Raw genomic sequence first — 21249 nt, forward strand, 5'->3', positions numbered from 1 at the left:
AATAGCCACGTGATCAGATGGCAAGGACGAATATATTGAGACTTCAGACACGAAACCATCTCCCTCTCATGATACGAGGTCGAGCGTATGTCCACTCGAGTGTGTAGGGCTTGTTACATACTTGCAAAGGTTGGTCAGCTCCAATAGGTGAAGAAATCCGGATGAGTCACCGTTACCTGGATCTTCAACATGCAAATTTAAATCACCATTAGCAGCTTCTCACGTGTGACAGAGAACCTCAAAAAGCGAAGAGAGTTTCCTGTTGTAGGCTGTAGGTGTACGACTGTTCGAAGTTGGTGGTCTATAAAAACCACCAGCCAAAATGTATAGGTTTCAAACAATGTCAGCGTCAAATCGATGTAGTAAAAGGACTCGAAGTTAGAGCATCCATTCTCAGCTACATTGAATCCCTTGTGTACAAGAAACGCAACGCCTCCCCCACTGCAATATATGCAGAGAACGTAGTAGAAAGCTAAGTTTGGAAGTGCAGTCCGAATGTCTGCAAGAGTACGACTGTGTCTCTCAGTGTTGGCAAGCCATGTTTTGGTGAGAGAAAGAATGTCGAGGCAATTTGAGACAACAAAATCACAGATGGCTGTGGATTTACCCCGGGTCTTTATTGATCAGGCATTCCACATGGCAAATCTGGTTTGTGTATTTGAATGGCGAATGGCAATCGGAACGACGATCAGTCGGTTGAGTCAAACATGGCATCACTCCAGAAAGGTGGTTGAATTCTTTCTAATGACTGCGCTGAGTAATTTGTGTAAAAATACATTACTGCCTGTTTAAGATCAGTCTATTTTGATCCATCTGCACGTTCGCTCTCTGGCAATGTTGAGTTCACGAAGTCTGTCCCAGGTGGAGCGATCAACCTTGTCGAGTTATTTTCCTTTCAAAGGGCACCTTATTTCAAAAAACTGTCTCGTATAATGATTATTCCTCATCATGTAACCATTCTCAATCTCAGAAAGCATAAGCGACGCTCTTGTCCAATGAAAGTCACACACAAATTAAATCTGGTGCCTATCACATGCACTCCAGGCAAAGGTCGGATTTCAGCACAGAACAGAAAGAGCGATCAAAAAGATTGTGCAGCCAAGTTGGGGCGCTCACAAATTATTTGCAGCCATCGTATCACAAGTGAACATGAACAATGACATCAGATGTTCTCAGTCAGGAGTGATCATGCACAGGTTCCGCACTCCATATGCTCGGATGAATCGACCATGCACCCACAGTCTGAAGGAGAATCTTCCTCGGAGTCACTTGTACGGATCAAGAGGGGTTCACTCTGTGATCTTCATTGGAGAAATCTCGAGTCACAGTGCACCACATGGTATTGCAGAGTACAGTATGATAAAGGAAGATATGCTGTGGTACACGAGTGGAGGGCATGAGGTGCTCTGAGAGAAGATAACCACGTGATCATGAACCTTCTCGATGACCCAGGTTAAAATCCCACATGCAAAATATGTAGTCAAATGCCCTTGTAATTGACAATATACACCGAGGTATTCCTGAAAATGCTTTTCCTGACAAAATGTTTAAAGATGACTGACAGGTTGTGCAGTTAGATTTACAAACTGATGATCAGAAAACTCAATCATTTTCTTATATTACTGCAAGTGGCTCAGCATTACTGTGGAAACAATGTCCACTGCAAGCCATCGGCAGCAATAGTCCCAAGTGCCAAAAATAACATGTAGAGCATGCTCACTGTTTGTATGCATTTTCAAGGTGAGTAGAAGTGCAAGAACAGAATGGATGGGAACAAAATGGAAAGAGGGAAAATACCAACAGCAGAGTAGAAGTGAGAATCAGATCAAGGGGAGATGGAGGGCACATGGGCATTGAAAATATGCACACAAGTTAAACGAAGACACAGGAACAATCGGAAGGGGAAGGTAGGGATGAAACAGAGAAGGTACTAACCAACCGACAACTAACCAAACAAAAACAGGTGAGGGAAAAACGGGAAAAAAGAGGAAAAAGGGAGAAAAGAGGGAAAAACAACAATAACCTAAAAAAAGGGAGTGCCTGCAATTGGGGTAATTTTGGGGATAAGAGATCATGAGTATGAATTGGGGGGGGAGGGGGTGACCTGAGGTCGTAGTGAACAGCTGTCTTGAAGCCGTGGAGGGAAGAATGGTACTGAATAGACTGGGGAAGTTGGTTCCACAGATGAGAAGAGAAAAGAGGAACAAATGAGTGGAGGTGAGCAGTGAGCTTGGATTTTGGGAGTTAAAGAAAAGTGTTATTGGCAGACCATGTGCATCCTGCAGAAACCTGGGAGGGACAATTCCAAGAGAGATAAAGCAGTGCAAGACCAAAAAGGAAGCAGTAGAGTACAGAGAAGTCATGCAAACATAACAAGTCTAGAGACTTTCAGCTTCATTGTGAGAGAGATCCCAAATATTGAGGACCTTGCTTTGCATGGCATCAAGAAGGGCAAAGTGTGAGGTTGGAGCACAAGCCCAAAGGGGAGAGCAGTACTCTTATGAAGCTGCAGATGAAGACCCTGTACTGGAGGTTGTCAAAAGTTCAGACTGACCAACGAAAGACCATCCATGATGAAGGATGCCCAGTCAGCAGCTGGCTTTGGAGGCCATCTTCAAAATATGGTCTATCCAAGAAAGATCATGGCTGATGGTGAGGCTCAAAAGTTTGAATGACTTCAACTCTTCAAGTGGTGTGTTGAGCAAGTGCAGTGGCCTGTAAAAGTATTCACCCCCGACCAATAATGCCACACTTAGATGAATTACAACTTATGCAGAAACAATTTTTCCAAATGAACATTTTTTTATTCATAACTGAAGAGATCAAACTAAATACTGTAATAGTTGAAGGAGGTTACATGTCAGGAATACCTGCAAAAACATGTACAACTCAAAATTCACTGGTTACACAAGTATTCATCCCCTTTGGTCAGTACTTGGTGGAAACAGCTTTGACAGCAATGACTGCTATGAGTCGTTATTGGGTATGTCTCCACCAGCTTTGCACAGTGAGATGGTGAAATCTTTGCCCATTCTTCACGTGAAAATTCCTTTGCTTCTGCCAAGTTTTATGGGGATCGTCGATGGACTGCAATCTTCAAGTCTCGCCGTTAATGTTCAATCGGGTTCAAGTCGAGAATTTGACTGGGCCACTCAAGAACATTTATTACTTGGCGAAATCTTCAATTTTGTCAAGTATGTTGGTCTGTTCCGTTTGTTTGTCCGGTCGTCTACAGCCCAAACGGCTGGACCAGTCATTCTTAAATTTTTGCACCTGATAGGCAATCCACCTGAGACAGTCCGCGTCCAAACTGCGTCTTAATCGGACTAAACGTCATGACATGACGTCACACAACGTGAAAACACATTTTTGGACATAACTCAGTGACCGGAAGTCGTAGCGACTTCCTGTTGACGCCAAAACAAACTTCAATGGAATATCTAAATGTTTTAAAATGCATGTTAGTACAAATTATGCACAGTTTTCGCAAGCGTATGACGTCAAAGTGTTTAGCTATTGGCGTGATTTAACGTCATTTTATTAATGTACGAACAAATAAACACCGCACATTCCATGACATTACAGCTTGGACCACCACATGGAAAGGTCAACTAATTCAACAAGTGTCGTGCTAAGCACAATTTTTCATTTTCACCTTATTCAGCCACTCCCATGCAGCTTTATATTTCTGCTTTGGATCAATGTCTTGCTGAAATGTGAATCTCCAACCCAGTTTCACATTCAGGACCCGAGAGGTCAGCTTTGTGAAGGGAACGGGATATTGTTGATTGATGAACACTGACCCCCATCTCGAACATGGAGCTTTGCAGATCTTTCAAAGTTATTGTTGGATTTACAGTGACATCTCGAACCAGTTTCATGCTCATCCGGCTGCTGAGTTTGGATGGGTGACCTTATGTGGGTTGAGTCTGGGTATTATGATACATATTCCACTTATTAATGATGGATTTCACCATAGTCAAAGGGATAATAATGAGTGACTTTAAAATCTTCTTATAACCCTCTCCTGAACGGTACTTCTCCACCACTTTATGTCTGATTTCTTTGAAAAGCTCCTTGGTCTTCATGTTTACCCTTTTGATTGACCAAGTGAGTTGCACCTTAAAACTCCTTCGATGAGTAGGGGAGCTTAATTTTTAAGTTAAACAAACCATTAACACTTATTTTCTCACCTTTCAAACAAATAATTTGCTCCTGAAGTGATTTAGGGTTAATTACGGAAAGGGTTTGAATACTTAGGCAACTGATAATCATCTAATTTTCTCTATCAATCGAACTTATTCACATTTTAGCTGCATTTTTTAGCTTTATCATTTCAGAGTAGTTTGTGAGAACTCTATTTTAAGAGAGACAGGGTAAGTGTGTGGTATTTGTAAGGGTTGAAAGGCATATTCCAAGTATTGGACCATCTCCTGATTCTATCAAGGTCTGCAGAGAGGGAAGAGGTTGCTGCCTGCCTGTCTGAAGGATGACAAAATATGGCAGAGGGTTGAATTACCTGCAGCAAAGACATATTTAGGATTTTCCAGGGAATCAAAATTATCATTGATGAAGATGAGGAACAAGACTGGACCCAAGACACTACATTGGGGCACTCCAGCCTAGATACGGATAGGAGATGAGAGGAGAGGATCCCGTGAAGATCTACACGCTGAATACGGGAGTGGAGGAAGTCAGAGATGCATTTGGCCTTCTCACAAGCAGTCAGCTCTGGTGCCATTTGAATTGAGGGAAGGGTTAGAGGGGGAGCATACACCAGAGACAGACTTGACAAGGTGTGAACAGGGCTTCCTCCAAACCAACGAACGATATCCTCTTACTTTGTGCTGGTGCCCAAAGTGGAATTCATGTACAGTCAGCAGAATTAGATTTAGTGAAGATAGCCCAATTTTTCCAACATGCCGTGAACAACTGAAGAAAAACCGTTTTCAGTCAAAATCTATCTGAGAAGGAAATCCTTCAAGAAGACTCAAGCCAAATTCAGGGTTAAATGCTTAAGTCCATCGAGGAAGGTCACAATCCATAGGTAATCTCAAAACAGTCAGACTGTGAATTTTTAATGTGGCCAGGACACAGCACAATGGATTATATATTTGAAAAGCACTGTGGGTGCTTTAACATCAACAACTAAGTGCTAGCACCTGAAAGTGCAAGCTTAACAATCCAACAAGCCGGTAGGTGACATGGGTGGTCGCTAGACTATTGCATACTAGTCATACAGTTTTTGACGGATCGGGATGAAATTTTTTGACAGAGGTTGATTATCGTGCGCATAAAAGCGCGGAAGCCGATTTTTGATTTTCGAAAAAAAACTATTTTTCGGATTTTTTCAAAAATTTCCAATTCCCGTTGCTAGACAACAGTGGTATCCATAGCAACGGTGCTCAAAAGCATACAACTAGATCCTGGTATGAACCTACCAGTGAAGTTTCATCAAAATCAGTTGACTCCTCTGGCCTCCAGAGCTGTCCATTACATACAAACAGACAGACGGAAAACCTGAGAATAACGGTAGTCTAGCGACCACCCAATAAAAGACCCAGAACAACACTTTGAAAAAGGATACAATTACATCAAGAAGGAAAACAAATTTAGACAACTCAAAGATGAGTTAATTACCTCAACTATCCTGTCAGGATGGATGCCTTCACCAAAATTGTAGAATGGATCAGATTCAATCATAAAGTGATTTGACTTGATGAGGAAAAGGTATAATAAAGGCAACCTTATCCTTGGGTTGTAATCTCAATTTGCAGGTTTCAGAAGGTGGAATGGAATACTCTCAGGACTCAAAGTATCCACCTCCATTTCAATAAAGGATCACATTTCAGAGACCAAGTTGTGAAGTTTTGTTGTTCTCAAATTTTTGTTTTGAGGGTTCTTTTCAGGATCGTCACTGAACACCAGATTGCCTCCAATTGTAGTACGTTTTTCGTAATATTGCCAGGGAGGGTTTATCAGTGAGATTCTTCTTTATCACTTCCATTGCTGCAATTATCACTGGCTGAATGTCGGCGCTCTTCAACTTCCAGGTTCTCTTGACTTCCTTTTCCAGATCCTGATAATCAGTCATTTTCATGATTTCCACGTTATTTCGACCAAAGTCGCAGGGTACTGACACCTTGATTAGCAATGACGTATTTTTCCTTTACTTATCTGAGTTTTATGTCTTATCACAATGCTTTCCCTTCCTTATAATCACCTGTTATTGATACTTTAGCAACAAAACAAACACTGTCTGCAGAACTGAATAAAGTTGAATAAAATTGTATCACTATCACACCACTCCCACCCACACCCTCTCACTCCTATCCTTATCTCACCCCACAAAAAAAATTAAAACAAGAAAAAGAGCAATCAGAGATTGCAGACCCTCACCAGGACTTGTTTTGTGTGGTGCTTGTGTAGTTTTGTGTGGTGTATTTTGTATGGCATTTGTGTCCTGTGTGTTGTTATAAATAAGAGACATAATTACAACTGCTGGCAGTGATGACCGGGTACCAAGATATCCCGCTTTGATTGGACCACCTGACCCTGACCCTGACCCATGACATTTATTATTATTATCCAATTTAATATAGTATTGAATTAAAATAAATTAAATTCAAATCAAATGGAAGACCAAATAGGTATAGTCCTGCATTGGAGTCATTAGAAGGAACCTGAACAAGCAAAAAGCAAAGATGAAGTCATATAGGATTCACATTGCAGTTGCTACTCTACCCTCAAACCCATCCAAGCAGAGCCAAGTGAGCCTTATTAAAAAAAAACCAACCCACTCCCCCCCCCATATCAATAAATTAAATAATTCTGGCTGCCAGACCATGTGTCCGATCAAGTTGAAATTTAAAACATCTATTCACCATAAGTACGAGATCATAATTGTGAAGTTTCACATTAATTAATTAGGCGGTTCCAGAGAAAATGTTATTTAATATTTTCTTAAATCCAATATGGCTGCCAAACCATGTTACCTACGACGTCATGTATGTGGCAATTTGTTCCTCAAGGACAGGCGGTCATACGTGTAAAGTTTCGCCTCGATCTGTTCAGCCACTTCAGAGAAGAAGATTTTTGGAGTTTAAAAAAAACAAAAACAATATGACTGCCGAATCACGTGACTGACGACGTCAGCAATTTTTCTTCTGTCGACCATTTTATTCCCTAGATGACCCTCAAAATTTTTCATACTGATCAGATGTAGTGTTCGACATATGCAATTATGATATCATAACAAAGGCACCTATGATGTCATAAAAAAATCACATATTCCCCATGAGTACTTGCCATGTGCCAAGTTTTCTTCGGCGAGGGTAATAAAACAATATAACAGCACAAACAGCTGAATTATTGACCAAGTGAAAAGAAGACAGTGTGCGGATGAGGAAGAGATGAATATGTGAATGCTTTATTAGATACACTCACTGGATATATCGTAACGTTGATGAAGATCTCTCCTGGTGAAGTACAGCACACATGGAATCTTCCAGCCAGGATCAAACTGAACTGCTTCATACTGGAAGGAAGCCAGTTCAAAAAACACAAAAAACTATTGCAAACTCTTATCAACTTTCATATAAATGTCAATAAGTCATATTTTGGGGTGAGGGGAGGGGGAGGTAAAGATGACATATTCATTACTTAACACCCTAACAATAACTAAATCGCCTTTCGACAAACTCTAAAAGTCCAAAATAACAGAGACAAGTAAATGAATCCACACTGCAAAACAGAATCATATAAAGGTCTTACCTTATCAATTGGCTCAATGAGAAAATCATTGAAAAGATACCACTGTGTGTGAGTAACACCCTGATTGGGGAGGAAGGGTGGGGGGGTTGGCAGGGGATTGAGGGGTTGAGAGAGAAAGAAAATTAGCATGTGTATAATGGGGCAATGTACTATCAATTTATAACTAGCCGAAACCCCGTCACAGACGGATTCCGTTCCATGTGCCCAATATGACAACCAGTGGCGGCTCTTGTAAGAGCCGGATCCCAGTCGATGTACTCCATGGCCTCACCTAATGAGGCCTACAAAACATCCGTGTACACGACATTTTTGGTGTACACTACTCCTTGTGAAGAAGTCCCCTGATTTGAGCAAGTGTCCACTTTCACGTACAAACACCGTGTCAAAACTTCTCAGGTCACAGTACCGAGAAAAACGTGACGCGACCGCGAGGAGCACAAAATTGGTCCTTCAGTATTAATATAGAGATACAATGTTTCTTGTTACATTTTTTGTGTCAAATTCACATTCTGAGGTAGTCAGCATGCGCAGAAGAGGGTTTTACATTGCAGACGCTATTTTCAAGGAGTGGAATTACACCTCTCAGCGGTGACGGTCTGTCGACGACAGACGTAATGACGTCAGCGAATGGCCGATGATGTCATGACGTCTTTACGCCTCTCAGCGGTGACGTCACACGTCGCCATGTAAACGAATGTAAAAGTAAAAGTGTTTATTCTGCTTCAGAGTTGAAGTTTGACAATTGCCACTATGTGCGATGCACTCTTACAGGTACGAAGTTTCTTTCAGTCCAGGTCACAGTACCAAGAAAAACGTGACGCGACCGCTCAGAGGAGCACAAAATTGGTCCTTCAGTATTAATATATAGATGCTTCAGAGTTGAAGGTTGACTATTGCCACAATGTGCGATGCACTCTTACAGGTACGAAGTTTCTTTCAGTCCAGGTCACAGTACCGAGAAAAACGTGACGCGACCGCTAGGAGGAGCACAAAATTGGTCCTTCAGTATTAATATTGTTATAGTATTCCGCCCCGCCGAATCGTGGCCGCTTTTAGCTAATCGCGGCCACGCGGCCACCGGACGTGGCAAACCGAGTCGCAGCTTTCGGATCAACGCCAAAATCCAGCCACGGGTGTGTCTTTAATCACACCGAAAATCAGCCAACTATTCTGTCCGCGCACGACAGGGTCCGATCGCCGAATTGTCGATTTACCCAAGTATGCGCGCAGACAGAAATGCCGGGGATTTACACCTCGACGGGACCAGCTTGGAAACAAGCCACTTAAGCAGCTCGCTCCGTTTGCGATTGCCGAGCGGATTATCGCCAAGCCCGTCGGACCCGATTCTGTTATCGGCTATTAAAAAGCCAGCTAATATTCCGAACTCAACTATGGCAGTTCAATTGAGGGAAGAGGACGCAACGAGCAGGTCAACATTCACACAATGACATTTATTTGTACACACGTATGCATTGAATGGGGGAATGGGGACAGGACACGAGCAGAAAAAGACCTACAGCCGTTGTCTATGATTATTATCCACATGCACTTAACCAGTTTTACTTAGGGGCAAGGTGCCACAGACTTCCATTCAAAAACCACAGAAAAAGAAAGAAAGAAAACGACCGTGTCCGTGGGTCTTTGGGACTCCGTTCGCCGGGTCCGCCTCCATTCTCCAGACCCCATACTCCACTGCTGGTCGGCGTCTCCTCTCTCTCCACCTCCACTCAGCCCCTCAACTCAACTGGTCAGCAACGACCTTCTTGCATGACTCTCTTCCAACCATTCTCTACAACAACTCCCTTCCAACCACTCTCGACAACAACTCTCTTCCAACCACTCTCTACAACAACTCTCTTCCAACCACTCTCTACAACAACTCTCTTCCAACCACTCTCTACAACAACTCTCTTCCAACCACTCTCTACAACAACTCTCTCGGCGTCAACCCGCGCTTCCTTTTTATAGTCACGGAGCCTCGCCCCTCCCTTCCCGGCGCGCGGGGGAAAATTCCAGCAGCGCTCGGCTGGGCTCAGTTGTTGTTGCCTCCAAGGGGAGGGTCGCAGTGGGCTCTTTCCACCCAAAATGAGCACCCTCCCCTACTTCACCTTTGAACCTTGGCTCGATCCACCCCTCCTCCCTCCCGGCACGGGGGGGGGGGGAAGGGGGAGGGGAAATCCCAGGCGCTATCGGGATTTCTCTCTTCGGAGAACCTTGTTGGTTTAACCGTTGGTTGGCGTGGTGTTATTCGTTGGGGAGGCCGTTGTGGTTGTTGAAGTAGTGGTGTGGTTGGCGTTGTGGTGGGGATGGCGTGGTGGTGGGAATGGCGTGGTGGTGGGAATGGCGTGGTGGTTGTTCCAAAATAAAGATAGCAAAAGAATAATGGCTGACTCAAAGATCACAGCCCGGTTACACGAATAATTCCCTTTAGACCTCGGTGGGGAAATCTAATCTGAACACACACTTATCGATATAACTGATCTCTGGGATACCTGAATGGTGTTCTGTGAATTTCCACAACCATAACAATATATAGATGGTATACACATTGGAAGAGCAGCAGTTTGGTTCGAAGATGCTCGTGTGGGTACAAAGTAGTAAACGGGTTAATGTTTGTGTAGGTACAAATCAAGATCGATTTCAAGCTGTGTAAATTTTTTGCAAATTAATTTTTCAATTTTTTGGGTGATTTCATCATTTACTTTTTTCAAAATTTTGAATTTTTCTTTATCCAATCATAGTGATCGGTTGCATCAAAGCGACCAATTAGCACATCAGTATAATTAGTTACTTAACACGTTGGTACAACAAAAAGAAAAAAGAAAAAAAAATCATTTGAAGCAGCATGGACAAAATGAATAATTCCTGCAAATGCAAGGCCAGCACAAAACTAAATCATTCCATTCCTCTTCGGGCTGGCGGGATAGACTAGAGGTATGCACACTCATCTCTGAGCTGTTTTGCCTGGGTTTGAATCTTGACCCAGCTATAAACTGTCATCCTGGAATTTTGCAGGCAGGACGAGGAATAAAATGTGTGTGCCGCCATCCATCGAATGGATATGACACTGTTTCTGCAAGCATTAGTTGGTGGGCGTGAAAAATCTCATGGTGTCCTTCGCGAAGAGTAGACGACCTATCGCTGGAACCATGAACAAATTACAAATTCCTGCACACTGAGTCGAGTACCCTGCATCGGAATGGGGAACTGTACAGGATTACAACCCAGCTAAAAAACTGCTTCGGCAGAACCGACACTCTGTATTAATCCGGGATGATGATGGATATGATGATGGATTGGATGATGGATATGATGATGGATTGAATGATGATTATGATGATGAATGATGAATGATGGATATGATGGATATGATGGATGATGAATGATGGATAATGAATGATGGATATGATGAATGATGAATGATGGATATGATGAATGATGGATATGATGAATGATGGATATGATGAATGATGGATATGATGAATGATGAATAATGAATGATGGATATGATGAATGATGGATATGATGGATATGATGAATGATGAATGATAGATATGATGAATGATGGATACGATATGATATGATGAATGATGGATACGATATGATATGATGAATGATGGATACGATATGATATGATGAATGATGGATACGATATGATATGATGAATGATGGATACGATATGATATGATGAATGATGGATACGATATGATATGATGAATGATGGATACGATACGATATATGAGGAATATGATATGATATGATGATATGATGATGATGATGATGATATGATGATAGGGATGATGATAGGATGATGATAGGGATGATGATTCCTCATAGCTGTGTGAAGAGAGAGAAATGCACATGCCAGTAGTTATACCCTGTGAATAACCAGCTCGAGGTGAAATTTGGAATGCATCATCTGAGCAGGTGCCTCCAGTTTTGTGTGTCTAATATGTGTGAACAGCCAAAGAGGTTATCCAAATTAATTTTCTATTAACTGAGTAGTCTGTGCAGAAAAGATGGCAGGAACAGTTGGCACAAGCAGCCTTTAGGAATAAATAAACAAGAAAGATGTCATGCATAGCACGATACATGCAAAATCCAGATTAAAAAAAAAACAAAAAAAGTTGCCATGGAAACAGAAATCTGGCAATTTTGACATACCAGAAACACCCGCTCTCCATGACTGCCAGGGGATGGGGAGAGGGGAAATATCGGTGGCGGTGGGTCCTGCGTATTATGCGGTTGGCTTATATCCTCATTAGGGTACCTATTGTATTTGTATTGTTTATTTTTTCTTCCTCCAGACATTTTCACTGTATACTCGCATATAAGACCCGTCGCTTTGGTGATGGGAATACCAAATCTTTAAGTAATTAATGAAAAACAGAGGTTGTTGTTTATGGAAAAATAAAATTAGGCAGTGTATAGATATTGGTCTAATGATACACTTGCTTCACTGACGGGAATACGAAGAGAGGAGGAAGAGAGAAAGAAGGGGAAGACAGGGGGGGGGGGGGGGGGAAGAGAGAGAGAGAGTGAGAGAGGGAGGAGAGAGTGAGAGAGAGGGAGAGAGAGGGAGAGAGAGAGTGGGAGGAGAAAGTGAGAGACAGGGAGGAGAGAGTGAGAGAGAGGGAGGAGAGAGTGAGAGAGAGGGAGGAGAGAGTGAGAGTGAGAGAGGGGGAGGAGAGAGTGAGAGAGAGGAAGGAGAGAGTGAGAGAGAGGAAGGAGGAGAGTGAGAGAGAGAGGGAGGAGAGAGTGAGAGAGAGGGAGGAGAGAGTGAGAGTGAGAGAGGGGGAGGAGAGAGTGAGAGTGAGAGAGGGGAGGAGAGAGTGAGAGTGAGAGAGGGGGAGGAGAGAGTGAGAGTGAGAGAGGGGAGGAGAGAGTGAGAGTGAGAGAGGGGGAGGAGAGAGTGAGAGTGAGAGAGGGGGAGGAGAGAGTGAGAGTGAGAGTGAGAGAGGGGGAGGCGAGAGTGAGAGTGAGAGAGGGGGAGGAGAGAGTGAGAGTGAGAGAGTGGAGGAGAGAGAGGGAGGAGAGAGTGAGAGAGAGGGAGGAGAGTGAGTGTCACAAGTTGGCGTTTGCTCTTTTGCCACATGTGGCCGTATACAAACCTTCCTTCCTTCCTTTTTTTGCTTCACAAACCTTCAGGGAGTTCCCTGAATGCACCGTCATTGTTTCTCATGAAATCCGCTCATCCGTTCTCAAGTTATAGCATGACAGACAGAGAGACGTGGCTCCTTTATAATATAGATTCGCTTTTGAATTAGCTTTTTCCGCAACTGCTGGAGCTATTGACACAAAACTTTTGGTCATAATTATGATGTCATCAGTCATGTGGTATTGCAGCCACGTTGGAAAATGGCAAAACTTTGGCCATCTTCTTCGAAAGAATCACTCATCGAAAAAAAAATGGAAACTTGGCACAGATCAAGAACTTACCAATGGGACCAACATTTGTTAACAATGACCTCATTGGTACCTTAATGATAACATCATAATTGGATGTCGATCTTTTTAAATCCGATCAATATAAAAATTTTTGAGGGTGATCTACGAAGAATTTGGTTCAGTGAAAAAAAATTGATGACATTATCGGTGATATGGATTGGCAGCCATTTTTGTTTGAAAAAAAATATATGAAAAAAAACCCCAAAAAATCTTCTCTGACACGGCTAAACAGATTGAGAGGAAACTTCATAGATATGATCAATTGCACTTGGGGTTACAGGAGTGATTACAAAAATGTCATTGGTCACATGGTCTGGCAGCCATATTGGATTGAAGGAAAATCTTTTAAAAATTCTTTTTCTGAAACCGCTTCCCCTATCGATGCGAATCTTTACAAATATGATCCCATACCATTGCTGCACAAAATGTGAAAACAATGACGTCATCGATCATGTGGTCTGGCAGCCATATTGGATAGAAAAACAAATCTTATCCGATCAATGCAAAACTTTATACATGTGATGGACGACCCAGTGTTAGTCTGATATTAAATTTATAACATCATGGGTCATGTGGTCGGGCAGCCATATTAGACTGAAGAAACAAATTCTTCAAAAAAAATCTTCTCGGAAACTGTTAACAGATCGATGCGAAACTTCATAGCATACATGATCAACTCACCATGATAAATTAAGTTTATAATGAAAATTTCCATGGCTGCATGGTCATGCGGCTACATTGGATTGAAGGTAAATACAATCTTTAAAATCCCCCTCTTGTCAAACCAGTGAACTGATGTCAAACTTTGGGTATATCAGCGAGTACCCATGATGATAAAAGTTTGATCACTAAAACATCGGCTCAGTGCTTTCAGCGAAAATGATTTTTAAAGGTTTTCCTTCAACTCAATCTGGCTGCCAAACCATGTGACCTATGATGTCATTGTGATCACACCTTTTTCCACCTGGGTAGTGGATGATATATTTGAAGATTTGCTTCAATCGGTAAAGTTCTTCCAGAGAAAAACATTTTTAAACATTTTCCTTCGATATATGGCTGCCAACCTGTGTGAACTATGACGTCATACTGATAAAACTTTATTCCTTGTGGCTCGTAGTTTTGTAAGCGCCCATATAGAAATCACTGCTCGCAATTATGAATGGCCATTCTTGGGACGGACGAGCCATGAGAAATAGAGTTTGATAAAAATGACAAAATAGGATAACATCATCATTGCAACAAGCAGTGTGAAAAGGCATTGCCATGGGAATGGGTAGCGTGGGATGGCATTGTCATCGACACAGGCGGCGTTCAGAACCCAGTATAACTGCTCGCAATTACAAGTGGCACATCGAGTTATTATGATTATTCTTCTTTAACGACAAAAAATGTTCACACGTTCTTGTCAGGTTAGCCAGAATGCTTGGCCCAAGTCTTTCACGAACCAGCTGCCTCGGCCTCACATTTGACTAAGGCTAGAGCAGGAATTTGGAACTTGTTCATATCTCGCCTACTCTTTGCAATTTAACATCTACCAACTTATGCTGGGAGACAGGACTCCCAGTTTAACGTCAATCTGAGGGACGACATACATTGATGAATGACCCTGCCTATGAAACACCAGAACAGTTTATAGCTGGGTTGAGATTCAAATCCAGGCTGGACAGCTTAGAGGCGAGTGGGTGTTACGAATGGGGTCATGCATCAATTATCGGTCACAATTCGGCTGTAAGGATATCAGGGGCAATATCACACATCAGACTTGAAGCCATGGCTGGGAGAAATGACATACGAGGCCCCAAGATATAAGTTATAAACAATCCATGTGCAGTCCACAAGATTTTACAGGTACAAAAATCGGATAGGCAATGAGATACATCATTCATGCATAAAGACTCATTTGAGCACCTTACTTAGAGGCCAAGCAAGTTGAGACGGCTCGGATCCGTTTGTCTGTGGGGAATGTGATAAGCATAGAATGCTTCAAAGCAGGTCGGGGGCGTATTCCATTACCAATCAGCTTGATGAGTGCTCGCCATGTGGCTTAAGCACTCAAGCAAGAACTCCATTGAAAAGGTTGATAAGGAACGACTGGCTCGGCAAGCATATTGGTAATGGAACACAGCCCTCAGGCTTGCTCCAAAATTATTTCCGTAGCTACTATTTAAAAATTAACAGAGGTGACTGTTTAAAAGGGTAACCATATGTTGGAAAGAATTTACAGAATAGTTTGTGGTTAAAATAATTTTTACTTCCAGTCCCCACAAAATGCCACACTGAGCTATTTATATACAGCTTAACATGATGTTCGTCCAAGGCGGAAATCCCCCTTGGGGAGGGGGGCAAGTTAAGTCACTACTACCTCCGTTGTGTGACCCTTAGTCCCCCTGGTAAGTTTGGTTGAGATTGGATAAGTTATGACCAAATGTATTGTGGTCAGACAGACAGACAGACACCAAATTGCATATTTCAGTATTATCAAGTGTTTTATCTGATTAATCGTGAAGCATATCAAAAAAAATTCTAACAGCGGCTTAACATGTCTCTTACATGTTTCGGATGACCTTAACGTAGACCGTTGGCGAAGTTTGAACAAATTTTACACACATCTACGACACATAAGTACAAATAAGCTGTGTAAGTTTCATTTTGATATTTTGAAAAGTTTTTGAGACATGGTAATCATAAAATCACAAAAAGTTCCATTTGATTACGATTCGGATTATAATTGTTATGGAAATCAATGACATGTCAAAACAGCTAAATTGATCGTTCTGATTTTTGGTAAACCAATTAATTGACCCAATATGGAAATCCTATTCAAATTTCAAGTCAATTGGATGAAAATTGACGATTTTAGAAATTTAACCTCGAGGTCCAAATTTTTGACCTTGGCTGCTTGAGAAAATGGCTAACCGGAAGTGATTGACCTACTGCTGATGCAAAAGCACTGGTCGAGTAGAATATACTGATGCAAACGGAAAATCTCAACAGTGACTATATGCCAAGTTTCCTCAAATGTTAGGAAAAAGGTCCTTGCTGTGAGCTTAACCTTTGACCTTTTGACCTAAAAATAAAACAATAGACTTCTAATTTTTGACTGGCTCTATGTCAGTTGGTTAAGTTTTGGTGCGTCTCAAAAAGTATGCCAGGAAACATGACCTTGACCTCAAAAACAATAGGCTTCTAGCTATTAACTAGCTCAAGGTCAGTTGGTTAAGTTTCATGAAGATCGATGTGGAATTGTGAACTGCAGGGGATTGAAAGACAGACAGACAGACAGACAAACAAATCAAAAGGAATTTGTACGATCTCTGTGTCTCTTTCAGCATGGAAAGATCAAGGGAAGTACGGGAACAAATGGTGAATGAACCTTAGGGGAAACCCATCCCCCCTCTATCCAGGATGCGGTTGCGAACGTCAATCATCGACGAACTCTGCTCCAGCCAATGGGAGCTCGAGGTGAAGATGATGAGCTGACCAATAGACGTTCGGATTAACTGTGACGTCATTACGGTTGAACCAATCAGTGTCTACCTTGTAGAAACTTGCGTATATAAGCACGCGCCTTCACTTCCTCCTTCACTTGCTGCGATCTTACCCTGAAGAGTGCAGCATGAAAAGCTTCGGTCACTATTATGTTGTGTTTGTTTGTATCCATATTGAAGTTCTGCAATACCAAATATCTGTTTATTTATCTTAAACGACAGGACAGACTGTGCAAAATCCTGGATTAAGGATAGACACAAAACACAATAACTTACCATAGAAGCAAAATAAACCCTTGCCCCATCACCAAATAAACAAAAAATATGAACACATACCCGTAATCACTCATGCATAATCCGGTCATGTATAATACGCAGGGTACTTTTCAGATACAATTTTCAGGAAAATACCAACTTACATGTACAACCTGCACCCCAGAAATGAAGTCCAGCAAAAAATGAACTCCAGCTCAGGACTGGAAATGTAGTTAACTCAAAAGCAGTGCGTTGCCGATTTTTGGAGAAAGCCATTTTAGATGGTGTTTAATTCAGTATAACAGATGATGAAACAAACCATGATGGATTCTAACTTGTATGAAACAAAATATGATGAACAACATGGCATGCATCTACAGCGTGCTAGCCAATGGTGCAGTACACCCATGCATAACGAGAGCCTCGACCAATGGATGGTGACGATTCTAAACCAATGGGCACCATAGCCGTCAAGCAGCACAGGCCAATAGCACATTGCCTAGATTACTTCTAATCAGGACAAAATGCCCAACCTGGGGGCTGGTGATTCTTCCTCTTCCACCCATGGCATGCAGAGAGAGGGAGGAGGTGCCATGGCATGCCATGCCATGAACTGCAGGCTGGGAGCAAAAATGTGGGGTCACCCAGGGTGCCTTCAACACACCCAGATCCCACCCGGTTCAACACGAGAGACAAGTAGCAGTACATCTTTCACTCTTTATATCAAAATAGACCATGCCCGTCTCTCTCCTAGACAGTATATGCCAGACAATTATCCCAAACACATCCTTAAATATCCATTTGAAAAGTCAAATCAACTACATGAAACACAAAGGGTGTGTAGGCCATATAACAAGCTACTTCCCCTTACACCATAAATGTAACAATATTAATTACAAATGTTGCGGATAATTATATGTCTGTATTATTTAATCAAAACACATTGATGAACACTAAACATATGAAGAGTATGGCATTGTCTTTTTACACGATATTTTTAATGTATGATAAATGCAATTGAAGAAAAGTGAAATGATTTGTAAAATAAGTTCTACTTTCGGTGTGTCAGAAGACTACGACAAAACCATCATGTTTGGCAGTTTGAGATGCTCCTTCTGAAAGTAAAGATTAGAGTTAGGTCAGTAATAAGACAGGGGTCTCGAAGTCAGAGAGGGGATAATGCATGGAATGGTCTCTGGAAAGGTAATGGAAGCAGAAAGAGTAATAAGTTAAATTTGGAATTATATCGGAACCTAAAGCATTGAAGATGGAGGGGTGCAGGGATATTGGCAGGGTTTATGTCACTGAAGATCCACTTACCTCCTTGCGCTGGTGATAGGTTTGTGGCACGCGAATGTGGGCCGTAAGGTTGCCACCTGTCCGTGGATCCAAAACATGGGCAACGGATGCCATCAGGTCATACATCACACTTTCTTCTTTGTTCACATCACCCTGAGAGTGCCCACAATCAAAAGAGCCACCGTCTCATAATAACCAACCATAAAATAACAACAGATCACTGCTGTTTCAACGCTTCTTCTTTTAAAAAAAAAACAAAAACAAATAAAAACTCAAACAACAATGGAAATTCGAAAAATCAGTTGCATTTATACATCCAAGTAATATATTTACGATGGCATTCAAAGTCAATGAGACAAAACGAAGTGAAAATGTGAACTTCAGCAGAATTTACTTGAATCTTCGAATACCATGTTCCTGTGAATACAAGAGGGCTTTGCCATTCGTGGGGGTTAAGTTCATCAAAATCCCCGTTAACCACAAATCCGTGGTGTGCACACTTAAGGGCAACCCAGATAGCTCAGGTGGCAGAGCACTGGTGTGGTTTTCCAGAGGACCTGGGTTCAATTCTTGGTCTGGGCCCATAATTTTTTCCCACATATACATATAATCTTTATTTCCTGTTCATTTGAAATAAAATAAAGTTTATTTTCTTGCGTTATTAAGATCATTATTAAGGCTATGTTGATGTTGGCGTCGACAAAGATGAATTGATAATTAAAAGTGAATAAATGTGGAAAATAGTTCACCAACCCATGATTATTTGAGCACACTGACCATAATCCACAAACCTTGCCTCAATAAATTCATCGCGACGGAGCGAATCCGTGGAGGGGAAACCCAAGAACGACAAGGCCCTGCTGCATACCTCAACAGCCAATGGAACAGGACAGACAGGGCCAAGGGGGATTACCTTTACCTTTGCCATGAGCAAAACAAATAAAAAATGTCAAAAAAGTGAGCATGATGGCACCTGATCTGCCGTGCAGTTCTCCCAATGCAGTTGCTCGTCATCATCGATGCTTGTTTGCAAGCTGTATGGAATCCATATGAACTTCCTCTCGCGAAGGGACTTCTGCAGCTCCAATCCATCAGCTGACTTTCGCCTGCAGATGAAGTACGATTCAGCTACTTGATTCATTTCATTCCATCAATAAGTTGAGGTTTTGCAAAAAAAAGCAGGACATGTCATCAGGATTCACACAAATACCGAAACAAAATCTGTAAAGGGCAAATACCAGTTCCTGCTTTGTGTACTGTGCACTCGTTTTTCTTCTTCGGAGTTAACCGCTTTCTTGAATGCAATCTGATTAGTTGGAGACAAAACAGAAAATGTGTTTGTTTTTACAGATACAAAATAAGGTAAATTTACCAAACAATAATTACATCCATGAAACGATGAATGCATTTCTCCATGAATGATAAATCATCCAGAGCTCAACATTTTCAGAATGAATCAAGTTTATGACCAAGAGTTCACATCAAAACTTTTGTCCAATATGGTACGTTGCAATGTTCTGTAATAATTGATGTTTTGTTTACAGACAACACTACATCTATATAATAATACACCTGTCTATCCATCCATGTGTAACATTTTGTTACAACCATTGGTTGGACAGCTGGCCTGACTCCACCCACATTTCAACCTGAAAAATCCTACGGCCGCCATATTGGTAATATGCGAAGCCAAGTACATCTTCGGAGCTGCCATACTCACAATTGCCATGCCCTCCCTATAAGTTTTCACTTCAGTGTAAAACGACCAAAGCGAGTGCTGAAAGGATCATCAAATAGCGAAAGTTTGGAGCCGACAGACATCACGGGCCTTGCGAAGATCGCAGCATGTATATGCCTCAGCGATCGAGGCAGCGTTCTGTTGTCTAGACACTGCCCAAATAACTATGGAGCATTCTCTCAAGCAGGGCCTTTACAGTGGAGGTTTTGTGGGTCCTTTCCATGATTTCTGACTATGTTCTCTTAAATGACTTGACCAGGGACTATAAAACCCATGTCATTATAATGATTGACTTTTAACGATGTGTATATATGCATTAGGAAGAAGATAATTGGTTTTGGTTCATTTATTAGCACAATTGGGCTGCTCATGGTCACTTGGGATTTGCAATTCCACAGGGTTTCCGCATATCCTGCGGGATTGCGAGTCGGATTGGCAACCGTGATGGGCCATGACATGTCGGAGCCGATTCGATCGTGGTTTCTGTGGAGTCGGTGATGGCATGATAGGGGAGGGGGAAGTGTTCAATATTCTGCTGTTTCAATATACTGTTTCATGAGGCAATGAAGAATATGTAATGATCAATGTGGGAATGTCCTTTTGCTTTTATGAGTAGGAGGAGAGTGAGGAGGGAAGAACAGAGTTGGTGTTGGGAGTGGGGGGGTGAGTAAAGATGGGACAGAGGTTGCGGCTTTGGGGTGGGGGGTGTTGACAAGTTGTGGGGTGGGTGGGGAGGGTGTTGAATACTTGATGGGGGAAGGGGATTGATACCATCGGGTTGTGAGGGGAGGGGGAGAGATGGGAAGTGGAATTTGAGGGCTTGGGGTTTGAGGAGGGTGGGGGGAGTTGATGAATTGGGATTTGTAAGGGGGTGAATTTTTTTTTTGTATACATAGTGAATGCTTGTGGAAGAGCTAAAACGCAGAACTGATCAAGACGAAACATAACAAAGGGAACAGCAGAAGGAGAAGGGGGAAATGCCACCAGCCGGGCTGAGGGAGAAAATAGACAGAGACGAACAAACAAGGGATGCAGGTAATGAGGGGTAGGGGAGAAAACAAGAGATAGATACAAAGGCAAAATTTGGGGGAGGGGTGGGGGGTGGTTTAACGATGATGTCTGTGGTCAGGATGTGGATCTCGGATCACCTTTTGAGGATCCCTGGCACTCTAATGACAGATTCATTCAATTCCGAAGCAACAATGACCAATTAAATATTTCTTCCCCAAAAATTCCACTTTACGTGAG

At 42.1% G+C, this 21249-nt stretch overlaps 1 protein-coding gene across 4 annotated transcripts in view; it reads right to left on the reverse strand.

Annotated features, from left to right (window-relative positions):
* The window catches only part of PAN2 (poly(A) specific ribonuclease subunit PAN2), a 179243-nt gene that overhangs the window by 27618 nt on the left and 130376 nt on the right, over positions 1 to 21249 (reverse strand). For all 4 annotated transcript variants that reach the window (XM_085874652.1, XM_085874654.1, XM_085874653.1 and 1 more), the window contains 5 exons: positions 19502 to 19569; positions 19237 to 19369; positions 18285 to 18416; positions 7774 to 7833; positions 7447 to 7537 (listed from right to left, as the gene is read on the reverse strand). In XM_085874652.1, the coding sequence (XP_085730778.1) occupies positions 7447 to 7537; positions 7774 to 7833; positions 18285 to 18416; positions 19237 to 19369; positions 19502 to 19569 (484 nt within the window). The remainder of the gene's footprint in view (positions 1 to 7446; positions 7538 to 7773; positions 7834 to 18284; positions 18417 to 19236; positions 19370 to 19501; positions 19570 to 21249) is intronic.

The sequence above is a fragment of the Eptatretus burgeri genome, chromosome 3 (genome assembly GCF_056783735.1).
Source record: "Eptatretus burgeri isolate ZD-2024b chromosome 3, Ebu_testis_v1, whole genome shotgun sequence".
Taxonomy (NCBI): domain Eukaryota; kingdom Metazoa; phylum Chordata; class Myxini; order Myxiniformes; family Myxinidae; genus Eptatretus; species Eptatretus burgeri.